Raw genomic sequence first — 14,112 nt, 5'->3', positions numbered from 1 at the left:
GAAGGGTAGTGATCATCAAGGCGCTTATTTGAAACGAAATTATTCTTTTAAAGGCTCAAATGGTAGAGCAAATGATAAAATGTGTATGGGTAGAGAAAAGAATGCTCGAAGTATCATTCCAAATTTTCAAAACAAACAAGAATAATGCACATTTTTGCTTTCACTTAGATGTGAATTGAATCGGTTACACAATGGATATTTTCAAGCAAAGATGGCCCCAATTTGCAATCAATCAATGTGACTGGTTTTATTTTGGAGTCAATAGAAGTGGGCAAAAATATGAATTGTACAGTGAAAGAGAAAAGGTATTTCATGAGGCCTTTTGAGCGACCTCTTTCAATCTTGAGCACTCTTATTGTGTAGCTTAGATCACCAATCTAGTGTATACAAGAGTTAGAAAGCATACACTTGCGAATTTCCAGGCTGGAGGTTAAAAAAAATCTCAATTTGATTTTATTTCTCAAAATTCATCATGAAATCTCCAATGAGTAAGAATAAAGAATGAAATGTACATAAATATACACAAGACAATGATTGTCCCAAAAATTTTATTGCTGAAAAAGTTTGAAACAAAAATTCTCATTCAATTATGATACAAATGAGAAGAGAGAAACTTGTAAAGAGCTCCACATATACACTTTTTATCTCCTTTTCTCTTGACACAAAAATATACTAACAAGTCAAATATATAGAATTTTCTTTGAAAACAATTATGAAATCTCTTAGAAGCTCTTAGCCTAGAGCTTTCAGATGGGTCTTTCAGGTTTCCATTGTTGGATCTGCCCAAGAATCAAATAATACTTGTGATTTTCAAACTTTATTGGATTAAAATTATCATCAGATATAGAAAAATATTTTTGCCTTATTGAAATATTCTTATGAATGCAGGGGGGAAGGGGGAAAACAAAAGGAAAATACCCAGAGTTAGTAAGAAAGAATATAAAATCGGTATGCATGTCCTATGGGGGGACCCTTTTTGTGCCAAGGGTAGGCCTAGCATGAAAATGCAATCCTCCAGAGCAGGCACTATACAATACCTGATGGATCCGATCAGCTTATGGAGTGAAAAATAATTTGAAAAATTTGGCCCATTGGAATGAGAAGAGACGTTGGTCAAAATGAGGACCTCGTCCGAAGGGATTGATCACTTTTGATCGATACAAGAATTGGCAAAAACGCACAGGTTCGACCTTGTCGAACTTCCTAACGAAGAGATTGGAATTTGTTGACAAATTTTCTCAGTGAATTACGGGTCAAAACCCCAACTGATCAAATGGCTGGATGCAATGGATGATTTTCTCAAAAATCGACTAAGTTTTGAAATCCGACATTAAAACCCTAATTGGTCAAATGAAATTGATAAATTAAAAATCGACCGGATTACCCTAAAAAGGAAACGGGTCAAATGAATTGAGTGAAATTTAAAACTTACTCAAAATTGACCGAATCATCCTAAAAAAGGAACTTGGTCAAATGAATTGAATGAAATTGAGAATTTATTCAAAATTGACCAGATCGCCCTAAAAGGGTAAATTGGTCAAATGAATCGACGATTTATTCAAAATCGACCGGGTGACCCTAAAAAGGGTAAATTGGTCAAATGACCCTAAAAAGGGTAAATTGACGATTTATTCAAAATCGACCAGGTGACCCTAAAAAGGTCAAATGAATTGACGATTTATTCAAAATCGACCAGGTGACCCTAAAAAGGGTAAATTGGCCAAATGACCCTAAAAAGGGTAAATTGGTCAAATGAATTGACCATTTATTGAAATGAATCGGCAAAATGGATTGGTTGAATTGTCCGGCCATTGGTTATTTCAAGATCATTGCGGTGCATTAGTTTATGACCTTCTAAAAATCAAATTTTGGCCTTAATTTATTTATCGTCTCAAAAGGAGGAATCATTTGTGAATTTCTTCAAATTAATGTCCTTCACGCAAGGGATTTTTACCAATTTTTGATAAAACGGCCAAAAAGTGATTATTAGATGCTCATATTCCAAAGATCACTCTATGAAAATAATCGGATCCTACCTTACCTTGTGCACTACCCCTTTGGATGGTACAAAATGTAAACGTGTAGGTCTCGTTGGATTACGTATCCGAGACGCAAGGTGGTTTATTCCTAAACACGGGATTCTCTATGTGGCATTCCCTTTCTATGGTTTATGCATGATGCCATTTATTAAAGCGATGTAAATATGTGACAAATATGGCCTAAAGGACATAGATAATGAATCGGAGGGGAAAAAAAAGTCTAAAATGAAATGTATTTATTGAAAATTAAGTGTAATGACTGAAATTTAAACATGTGAGTTATCTAATGGGGTAGGTCACTAAAAGAGTGCCAAAGTGGCCTCTTATTGCTAAGGCACATGAATGCAAGCCAAGAAAACAAAAGAATGGTTAGTGCAATTGATAGTACACATAACACATTGGGAGCAATTTAGAAAAGAAATATAATAAAGCAAGTAAAAGGGGTAGAACCCCTTCCCTCGTGCCTAAGGTGCTTAATAGGGTAAGGTCGACTCTACCCTAGGCGAGTCTAACATGGATGCATGAGGCTGGGGCTCACTAATGCAACTAGACTCGATAAGGCTTCGGCTCCCAAGCCTTCAGACCTAAAGGCGAAGGGTCATCACCCCCAGGGCCCTTGGTCGGTGGCTCGAGTGATCCCTTAGGTAGCGCTATGGGCGCAGTGCACACCAGCCGCCTACCCAAGGCAATCGATCCTAATCCTACAAGGCGGTGTGGGATAGCGCCCACGAAAAATAAAATAAAATGGGATAACAATAAGTAAACGTGCACGTATGAAGTGCTCCCTATTTTGAGGGAAGGGGTTGAGAACCACGCGAGGCTCTAAAAGGTGACACACACCCCCCCCAAATGCAATGCAAGCGCGAGATAAGTAAGTAAACATACATCCAATCAAACAATCATACATTCGTGAGCGAGGGAGTAGTTGGATACGCGTGAAATGCAAAATCTTAAAAAAAAAGAAAAATGCAATCCTAAACACCCAAATGTGATATATGAAAAGATTAAAAGAAGAAAAAGATTGATTAAATCAAATTTGCTCGGACTCTCGAATGTCTCCAGTGGAGTCGCCAACTGTCGCGCCCCATTTTTTGAATGAATAAATATAAATGGTTTGAGAAAGATGTTTTTGATTCAATTGTGATTGGAGAATGATTTTTGTGAGTTGAAAAGACATGGGTCTCAATGGGACTTGGGAAAAAGCGACGGTTTGACCCAAAAAATAGTTTTTAAAAGGGTTTTTGAATGAGAAATTGGAGTCGCCACTTGGTAATGATTAAGGTGTACCAAGTCACCTAAAAAATAATTTTTTAAAGACAAAGTAGTAAAACCCTTTTAAAAACGACTCCTAATCCACGTAAGCCAAAGAAAAAGGTTCGGGAGTCACGTTTGACAAAGGGGAAGGCAAGGATAGAATCCAAGGCACCCCTTTGACCTAGCCAAGGCTAGTTGCGCGACTTAACCTTACCTTTCCTAATTTTCTACCCAGGGGATGTATTGCATGTTGGATTATGCCTATATGAATGAAAAAACGAAAAAATGCAATCCTAAATTCTACGATGTCTCTCGTGAGGTTTTTGGTCCCAAACCACATGAATTGTGGCGGCCAATAAAGGGAAACCTCATAGAGGTCGATTGATGCAAATGGTGACTCAAGTGCAAGTGTGTAAGTGTATAAAAGGTTCATGTATGAAATTGTGTGAAAACAAAGTGTTTGTGTGCGCATGTGTAAAGAAAGTGCACGTGTGAATTTGGATGAAAAATCAAAGTATTAGTGTGTGCAAATGAATGAAGATAGAATAGTACATATATAAGTGAAACTTGAATTTCATTTGTGAAGTAAAGTAAATAAATGATAAGGAGGTAGTGAAAAAACATATGGATTTGATAAATGTGAGAGAAATGTGATTAAAAGAGTATGGAAGTGGTAAAAATGAAAGTATGACCCTAGGGGAATGCAACAAGTCGGGTACGGGGGTGACGCCTAATTTTCGACTTTGATTTTCCCTCGGATTAGAAGGTAAAACTAGCGTGCTAAAGCTATCGAGTAGCCACACTCGCTCGTTTCCCTTATCAAGAGGGGATTTTCACGCAAATGAACCCTAACTAGCATGAGATGCAAAACCTAAAATGAGAGGAAAAGGGGTTTGAGGATCATGCCAAATGATAAAACTAAGGAAAATGCGTGATATGTGGTGAACAAGCAAATGATGTACTATCGAGGGAAAATCCCTAAGGGTCTAGCATTGGACTAGCCCATCCTATGAATTCCGACTAGCGTTGGACTAGTGGAAACGATAAAAGAAGCCACAACTAGCGTTGGACTAGTGTGGTGACGTACATTCATCCATTCCATTCATCTATACTACAAAAAGCGAGTAGACATGCGAATCACTTATAAACACGTAGCACATAACACTTAGCATGCTTGACTAGATGCAAAATCCTAATAAAGCATTTAACATATAACACATAGGCATGCAACCATTATATTTGCTAACTAAAACAAAAGGGAAAGGGAAAATGGACCAAATTACTTGCTACGCCCTATCTATTACAAGCCAAGAGGTGTACACATACCCCATTAATAAAAATCAAAAGTAAATGAAATAACTGAAAGGAAATAAAGAGAGGATAGGAAAGCAAGTAGACATGCAAATTTCAATTAGCACGTTGGACCACATAGGAGAGATAAACAAAGATAAAAGAAATTATACCTTCCCCTAATGGCAAGCAAATGAAGGAAAATGGCTTCAAAACAATAAAGGGGTCAAGGCATCAATTTAAAAGTAAAGTATGAGCAAAAACATCAAAAACCTCCTAATGGCAACTTGAATGAGCTCAAAAAATGCTTAAAGACCACGAAAACGGAATCACCCGTTCAATTTCCAAATATAGCATCTACTAAAGACCCAAAACAAGCATTACTCAAACATTCAAGTCCAAATAAATCGTTTAAGCACTTCAAAGATTCCAAAAATAAAGAAAGAGCCAAACAATGATTGAAGTTGCAATGATTTTAGGACTTAATTACAAGATACTAAAACATGCTTGAGCTATTGTGGCACAAAGAGAAACTTAGAGGGATCAAATTGATTAAATGTTCCAATGACTTGGGCCCTAGTGGCATAAAGATAGACTTGGGGGTCAAAGTGCAATTTCTGGAAAACATTTTCATGCAAATGCATGCAAGCTACGAAGCAAGCTTCTGCAAAATCTAGCTACCATTCTTTCGGCCACTTTTGGGTTCATCTTAATGCCATTTTCCATTCAAATCAAGCTAATATATTTGTCTTTATCCCAACATCAAAACCTCAATTCCAAAAACAACAAAAACACGATAATCAACGTCCAACACAAAACAGGTTCCTTGAATGGGAGCATGCGGTTTTCTGGAAAATTTCTGCTATTCTTTCCTTGAACAGCAATGCATCAGTTTTTAAGACACGCACAAACCATCTAAAAATGATGAAATGTGCGCTGCATATTGAAGAAAAAGAAAACAGCAACTAGTGGACAATCACAGCATCCAAAATATACGTTTGTATCTACTTCACTACAAATACAACCATAAAAAAAACAGCAAGAGCTACGTGAGGACTTGCGGCAAACCGAAATTCATTTTCTAGCCAGCATTCAAACACGATTTAAGCATTTCAGCCCCCAAACATGCAACTGAACTCTACTTCAAAGCATGACTCTATCTCATGGCATGCATGCACATGGTATTCCAATCTCATGGCAAACAAATCATACACTTCAACAATGCAAAAATTCAGCCAACCGAAAGTGCAAGCCTGCTGCATTTTCATTTCATTTCACTTGCGGATTTCAGCTCCAAAAGACCATTTTGAGCGGAAAACAAGAAAAAAAAAAAAACCTTTTCAATCACAGCTTTACTCTAAACAACACATACATACTTATCACAAGCCAAACATGCCAAAAAAAACTTGGAAGAAAGATATCATGCCAATCTGGAACAACATGCAAACATTTAAAAAAACAAAGGCTGCTGCAACTTTCTCCTATTCGCGGCTTGTGATTTCAACAAGAAATACCATCCCAACCTTCTAATATAACCGCCAAGAACATCAACTGAATCACCTAGCTTTATAAACAGAAATTTTAGGACAAAGATATGCAAGTAACCAATGCAGAAATGGAGACGCAGATCATCAACTGTGAACCAGCAAAACAGAAATGGAACCGCACATCAGAACAAAGGGAAGGGGTGAAACCGTAACATGCTATTTTAATAGGAAAAGCAACCCAATCCTCCACCATACATTGAACTCAGCGTAAAAGAAAAGAAACAGGTTATACACGTACAGAACTCGAACCAAGTAGACATAATCGCATGCTCCAGTTGGAGCAACTGAACCAGACATCTTTATCGACTTATCATGGCCTCTAACAAGCTTAGCATCGCCATAAAAAGTGAACAGAGACTCAAAGTTTAGACCTTTATCACCATTTTTGGAAGCAAAGGAGACGTTGAAGTCAGCATAAACAATTTTAAAGTGCAGGAGGAGGAAAGCGATGGTTTTTCAAAAGAAAAATCATGCAACTGGGCTATTATTCAGGAATTTGCTGCACTCTCATTGGGCTTTCTCTAGATAATAATGAAAAAAATCATGCTGATGCCAACGAAATATGATTCAAGAAAGCAGTAGCTACCTTCACTCTGAGTCTGATGAACCGTGAAGATGCTCGCTGAAGTTTGCTCCTTTCTTGCTTTTTGGTTTGACCAGAAAGCTCCAAGCTTTTGCCCAGTCGTGACTCTTCCTTCTGATTTCTGTCCAGCCCTCACTAGCCTAGCTCCTTCATCTCTCCCAGATTCTCCTCTGCCGTCGTTCTCCCTTCTCTGGTCTCTCTCTTTTTCACTCCTTTCTGATGTAGCCGCCCATCCCTTCTCGGTTTTTCTTTCTTTAGCCGCTCCCCCGTAACCTTTCTCTCTAGTTCTAGCTTCCCTTTCCTATCTAGCTCTCCCTGTTTCTTTTCTGAATCCAACCCTTTCTTCTTCTTCCCGAAAACCTACGCCGCCTCTCTTTTCCTGGTTCCTTCTCTTTGCTTTTGCCGTCTCTCCCTCTTTCTCTCCCGTCTCCCTTTCGTAGTCCCTCTGTCTGCGGCTGTGTCTTCCTTTTGCTTATATATCAGAGCCCCCCAACCCTAAGAAACTCTGGTCCTTTTCCTGTATTTGCAGCTTCAGGGGCCGCTCCATTGTCCCTTTGCAAACTGCGCATATCCGCAGCTTTCATGCTGCGGCAACCCTTTTTTCTTTTTTTTTTTTCCAAAATAACAGAAATTGATAATAATAAAATGAATAATAACAATAATAGAAATAACAATAAAATGCAATCAAAACACAAATGCTTGTAACCTGAAATATTAATATTTTTGGAATTTTTCTTTTCTTTAAAAAAAATAATTAAAACGTATCAAAAAGTAAATAAAACCTATTATACTAAAAAGCTCTTTTTTTTTTTTTAATTTTCAAACTTTTCATTTTTTCCTTTTTCAAAAATAGGCCAATATGCATTAAACCATTTTTCCCTTTTCTTTTCCCCCCCTTTTTTCATTTTTCACTTTTCCTCTTTTTTCTTTTTTCACTTTTTCCTCTCTTTTCTTTTTTCACTTTTTCCTCTCTTTCTCTAAAAATTCTACGCTAAAACTTACAAAAATACAAAAATAAAAACTACAAAACAACTAAAACTAAAAAGTGAATGAAACTAAAATAAAATAGCATAAACAATAATGAGCTAAAATGCCAACAAAGCATTCCAATTAATTCAAAATTTGGTGTCTACACCCGGAAAAGGGGGTTGATTGGTGGACGGAGACTGGCGTGAAGTGGGGTATTATTTTTGGACTGGTTATTACTTGAAAGTTGACGGAGCGTCAACTACCAACCAATCAAGCTGGAATGGAACCGAGAGATGAGATACTGTATCTTTATATGTGAACGTGAACCTGATATTTCTTGACTAGCTGAAGTAATATTTCTCTGATTTGACTTGTTTGCTCGATATTTTACTATTACTCTGCTATCACTTGGGTTGTTGACCAATTTGATATTTGGAACTTCACTGAGCTTTGGCTCACCCCGTTAGTTTTGTTTTCCTTATAGGAGTACGAGCGAGGCGTGAGACACGTAAAGGCTAGCGTTGTCTAGTTGTTTGTGACTTTTGTCTTTTGACTTGTACTCGTGCTATTCCTCAAATAGAATGTTTTGTACTTGGATTGTATACACTTTGAACTACTTTGGGTAGTGAGACTCTATACCATGATTTGTACCAATGTAAATTATAAGTTTGAATTGTGAATGTTATTCATGGGTCATGGATGTATGCACATGCTACGAGTGAGTGAGTGAGTCCTGGCGAGAGTTGGGTAGGCGGTCCGCCGAACCTTTTGGTACGCCTTAGGGGGAGGCGGGGTCGTCACACAGTTCTCACCCTAACTAGGTCAATATTACCAAAATAACTCTAGATTTTCCAGTTCGAAACTCACCGTGAAATTCAACTAGCAATCCTGATTCATTCACTCATATCTCAGAACACACAACTCCAATTCAGGTAATTCTAAAGCCATTTGAAAGCTAAGATACAAGGCTATAATTCTTAAGGAGACATCAAGAACCAATTCGGTAATATTCCTGGTCAAACTAACCACTTACTGAGGCTGATTATCATTTTTGATAGAAACAGGGCAGCAGGGGCAATTTTGTCATTTCACAAGATACCCTGGTCCAATTGAGCTGAAATTTTGTAGGCAGCTATAAAACATCATTCCCTACAACTTTCATGTTTTAGGCAAAGCCAAATTCGGCCTCTAACATGGTGAACTGAAACCAGGCAGAATAGGGTACATACTAACTTCAATTCTGGAAATTTGCTACAATCAAGATATAAATCTCATTTTTAGCTTGAAACCATCACTACCACATCCTATACCAACATGTATACATCATACACCATCCATACAACAAGTATGTGGAGGGTATCATTCAAACCCTAACTCAATTGCATCATTCCAATAATCCAAAATCACTTGATATAAGCATTATTATAACTACAAATACAAGCTACTAAGCAACTCCAACATGATTAAAGGACAAAGAAAAGTGTGGCATCCATATTACCTCAAAACAAAGCTTGCTAGAGTTATCCTCCACTTCCCCTTGAAATTTTTGGTTCCTTAAGCTTCCCAAGCTCCCAAACTAGTAATTAATCGGTTTAGTTTTTCTTGTTTTCATTTAAAATGTTGGATTCAAGGTTGGAAATTGAAAGCTCTCTTCACTCTTCTCCCTCTCCCCTCTCACGGGTTGCTAGGCAAAAAATGAAGGCTCAATGAAGCTTCAAGAAGTGATGCGGATACGGGTGTGCAATAAATAACTTCAACCTTGGGTCAAGGATCCTTTCGTCCACATTAGCTTGTTCCCTAATCGTGGTGTCTCTTCGTCCATCATTATTTGCTTAAGGTTGCTGATTACCTTTGTGTGTTAGAGGTCTTGAGTTCATGAGAACAATCGAGTTCAATTTCCATTGGGGGAAAAGGTCCAACTCTGATAGTTACAAGGTTGGGAGGGTCTAGGAGGGTCTTCCCCTAGGGTTGCCTTATCTGTTGGTAATTAGAGCATCAGGTTAATTCTCTTTCAATTGAAGTTGTTTATATCTTATTAGTTTGTGTCTTTTGTCAAAAAAAAAACTGTAGCGATTACTGTTCCTCGTTACTGTTCCGAAATACTGTTCATCGTTACTGTAGGGTACTGTTCACGTTACTGTTCATCCGAGTAAAAAAAAACTGTTTGGGTATTGTCTTTTTGTGTTTTCTGTCCAACTTTTGTTCTTGAGTCTGTTATACTTTTGTTCGGGTTGTTAGGGTTTAAAGACAAAAAAAAAAAAAGAGTCACGTACCTTATATTGTTTTTAGTGTCCAAGTTGCTAGAGTATTGCTGGAATCTTTTTTTTTGAGTATTGCTGAAATTCTGTTTTGCCTATTTCTTGAGTATTGGTTGTTGTTCTTGCAAACCCTAAACACCACAACGTAATTTGGGGAAGTTCTTGAGCTTCTTGAACAAATTCTTGAAGTTCTTGGACCACCAAGCCTTGTTTTGAAGGTTCTTGAACAATAAATCAAGAACTAGGGTCTTCTTGAAATTTGCATAACCTTTCATCCATTTTTCTTAAACTTGTTGGTGTGATCTGAATTTGTGTTCCTTGAAGAGCTGAAAAAAAAAGAAAAAAAAATGAAAGAGAAAAAAAAAGGAAGAAGAGAAGGCATTGGCTCTCATACAAAGGAAATCAAGTTTCCAAAAAAAAAAATCGTGAGTTTCCAATTCTTGGTGGGTTCCCAAATCTTGATTACTCTCCAAATCTTGGTTGATTTCCCAAAATTTGAGTTTCCTAATCTTGATTGGTTTCCAACTCTTGAGTTCCAATCTTGATTGAATTCCAAAGACCCCAAACGACCTAACCAGCCCCAAACACACCCAATTCCGTTTTCAAAACCAAACCAAACACCTTAGCCCAAACCGCCTTGGGAGTTTTTGAGTTTCTAAAATCGGTTGAGCTAGTTTTGCGATCCGATTTGACTGAAATTTGAGGACTGGTTCGTACATTATTTGAGCACCCTAAAAGCACCACTTACCATCCAAAATACTGACCTGAAACTCAGCAAAAACAACAACTCAAAAAAAAAATTCTAGCTTCGGGTAGAGTTTTTCTAAGATTTGTAAAATTCTGCTTTGTGTCTTGTTACTTGCTTATAGGGTAATTAATTCTGGAATTTTGAGAGTTTGAGTTGTTTTAAGAACTTCGAGAAGGAAAATTGAGAGTGAGTGTGTTTCCTTGAGTGATACACGAGTGCTTGCAAGGTAGACTAGGATACACTTGTTTTGCAGGTTGGACAATATGTCTCAAGAAGGGAACATGCCTGAGCCGTCTGAGACTGACATGTCACTCAAACTGGTGCTCCAAGCTCTTCATAAACAAGTGGAGAGACATGAAGTTGTGATGACACAAATATCCGACAGGCTGGCTGCCATTGAAATGCGAGGTACTGGAGATACATACAATAGGGCTTCGAGTGTTCAGAGTGCTGATCATGATGCAGATGATGAGGTATATCATTCTAACACCTCGATTCGATCAAGGAAAAGCCAAAGAGGAGCGAGGGAAGGTCGAGACCGACCTAGAAGAACCGATGACAATCTTGGTTCCATCAAGACCAAGATGCCTACCTTTCTTGGAAAAAATGATCCTGAAGCTTACTTGGATTGGGTTAGGCGAGTTGAGCAAGTGTTTGAAGTCCACAACTACTCTGAAGAGAAAAAGGTGAAACTTGCGGCTATTGAATTTGAAGATTATGCATCCATTTGGTGGGAGCAAGTATGTGCCTCAAGGAGGAGAAATAGGGAACAACCAGTTGACACTTGGGCTGAAATGAAGCAAGTGATGAGGAAACGATTTGTACCCTTCCATTATACCACGGACTTGTACAATCGGCTCCAACGAGAGAACGAATCTCTCAAGAGGAGGGATTCCAAGCAATCTACCTCTTTAAAGCCGGTTTACACAAGAGGTGATAAGAAGGTTCATTCAACATTTTCTACACCTAAACATAGAGTTGAATCACCTCATGAGGAGTCATTTTGGGAGACATATCAATGTCTTCTATATCAAAAACAAATGGAGTCAAATGGATGCTATCAAAGTGAGTTTTCTAAGAATGAGGTAGCTGACCCTATTCCCAACAAAGGAGTATCTCATCCTATTGAACCATTTGTTGAGGAGGTTGATAATGAGAAAACAATCGAGGGTGTTAAGCTAGACAAAGAGATGGAAAAATTTGATGAGATGAGTGGTAAAAAGGAAGAAAAAAGAGAAAGTGAGCCGATTTTGAGCAAAAATGTAAGGGCTTATTGTTTTTCTAACGAACTTACCTTTGCTTTATTTAGTGTTTCTTCATTCGTGCAGATTAAGCAAAATCAAGTGAAGTTAGTCATGCCATGCTCCATTCCAAAGTCACTTTTACAATTCACTAGTTTCCATGGAGTTTGTCTTTTAGGAATTAAATCTATTTGGGATCACCTCATGGAACAATTTCAATTCAAATTTGTCCATACTAAAGGGGAATCAATTCAAACCAACCATGAAGGGAGAATTCCTAACTTTGACTCTCATTTACTACCTATGGTTCATTCATCATCTTTACCTTCTTTTGAGTATAATTTCCATCCTAACACTTGTATTTCTTATGCAGATTTTGAAGGAAAGTGTAAAAGGCTAGCAATACCTTCTCAAGTTGAATCTATTGGTGGAAGGAATAATGAAGTGGCAAAGGGAGTATTCACACTTAAAACTTGTTCTATACTTTCTTACCATTTAGTTGATGATGTACCAATACTTCTTTACCCAATTTCTAATTTGTTTCAAGTTGAAGGTTATTTTGTTTTTGTAGGTTGTAAAGCTGTCCAAAATTTTTCAATTTTCATTAAAGACTTACAATCTGATTTCATGCTTATTCCAACTAAATGTGGTGATCTTTCATGCTTATTCACACAGCCAAAAATTGGTGGCCAAGTGCTCAATTTGTCAACTTCAACTTATGCTAGTTCGAGTAACCCTCATGAAGTGGAATTCAATTGTTTGCTACCTTATATGTTGGAAGATGAGAAATTGTGTGTCATGCAAGATCCCAAAGCTGTTCTCCACGCGTTGTTTAGTGCCTCATCCATGCAACAAGTTGCTCCCAATTTATCCATGCAAGATGATTCAAGTCAATGTCAACTAGTGTTGGATTTTACACCTTTGCACAATCAAGGTGTCAATGTGAAGATTCATGACCAAAGGCTAATTAGAGAGTTTTGGATTGCCACTTGGGATTTTCACACGCCTTACACAAGTTCTTTCCTACCATGGCGCATGTCTTTGTTTGAGAGCTTCCCGAAGCTGATCAAACGACATCCAACATGGCTCGAAGTCATTCATCTATTTCCAACATTGCTGTCCTTTAAGCGCACCATCGATTTGTGGACAAATCACTTTCAAGAGGAGACTTTGAAGATTCGAGGACGAATCTTTTCGAGGAAAGAGGGAATGATGCGGATACGGGTGTGCAACAAATAACTTCAACCTTGGGTCAAGGATCCTTTGGTCCACATTGGCGGTCCGATGACAAGATCAAGATCCAAGAAAGTGAAAGAAGCTTTACGAGCCTTGATCATTCACCATACAAGCAAGGAGCAAGCTAAGTTTGAAAATTTGATGGACCATGACGTTAACTTGTTCACTTGTATGTTTGAAGTGAAAGAATGATCTCATACTTGTTAGATTAGTTGGTAGTTGTTTTAAGATTGCCTAGTTTAGTAGTTGTTAGTCGTTGAGTATTTTATTACTTATTGGGCCTTATCGGGAAGCCTTAAAGAGCTGGCTCTTTATGCAGACCAAATTCGTATTCCAGGTTTATGTGGGCCGGATTTGCCCTAGTTTTAGCCTATAAAAGGCACCTATTGTATTCGTGAAAAGAGAGGATATTACAACCAGAAATCGTGAGGAATTTTTCTTCAAGTTCTTAATTGAACTTATTCTTGAATTCTTGAGTTCATTGCTTAGGATTCAAATCTGACTTTATCGATTAGCTTGTTCCCTAATCGTGCCGCCAACATTTCAAAAATCTCGTTGGGCCTGCACTTGGTGCCACCAACATCCCAAATTTTACATTTCTGTTCGGGTCTATCCCGTGGGTCTATCCCAATTTTAAATTTCTGTCCGGGTCTATCCCGTGGGTCTATCATCCCAATTTTAAATTTCTGTCCGGGTTTATCCCGTGGGTCTATCCCCGTTTTAAATTTCTGTTCGGGTCAATCCCGATTTTAAATTTTCTGTTTGGATCAATCCCATTTTAAATTTTTGTCAAAGGGGTCAGTCCCCATTTCTAAAGCATCCATCGTTCGAGACGCTCGTAGCCGAATAACACAGGTAAGCATTTGGTGTCTACTTCTTTGTCTCAAGTTTTTCCAAAACTCAGACAAAGAGGGGCAAACTGTAGACACCAAATTTTGGTGTAATTT

At 38.0% G+C, this 14,112-nt stretch overlaps 1 protein-coding gene across 1 annotated transcript in view; it reads left to right on the top strand.

Moving 5' to 3' along the window:
• Nucleotides 1-12,021, top strand: part of LOC140015870 (uncharacterized) — a 33,284-nt gene extending 21,263 nt beyond the window's left edge. The window contains exons 4-5 of the mRNA XM_072068697.1: nucleotides 10,942-11,161; nucleotides 11,998-12,021. Of these exons, the coding sequence (XP_071924798.1) occupies nucleotides 10,942-11,161; nucleotides 11,998-12,021 (244 nt within the window). The remainder of the gene's footprint in view (nucleotides 1-10,941; nucleotides 11,162-11,997) is intronic.
• Nucleotides 12,022-14,112: the final 2,091 nt, after the last annotated feature.

Source organism: Coffea arabica, chromosome 10c (assembly GCF_036785885.1).
Source record: "Coffea arabica cultivar ET-39 chromosome 10c, Coffea Arabica ET-39 HiFi, whole genome shotgun sequence".
In the NCBI taxonomy this organism is placed as follows: Eukaryota; Viridiplantae; Streptophyta; class Magnoliopsida; order Gentianales; family Rubiaceae; genus Coffea; species Coffea arabica.
The sequence above is the reverse complement of the archived record's forward strand: the minus strand, read 5'-3'. Positions and strand labels throughout refer to the sequence as shown.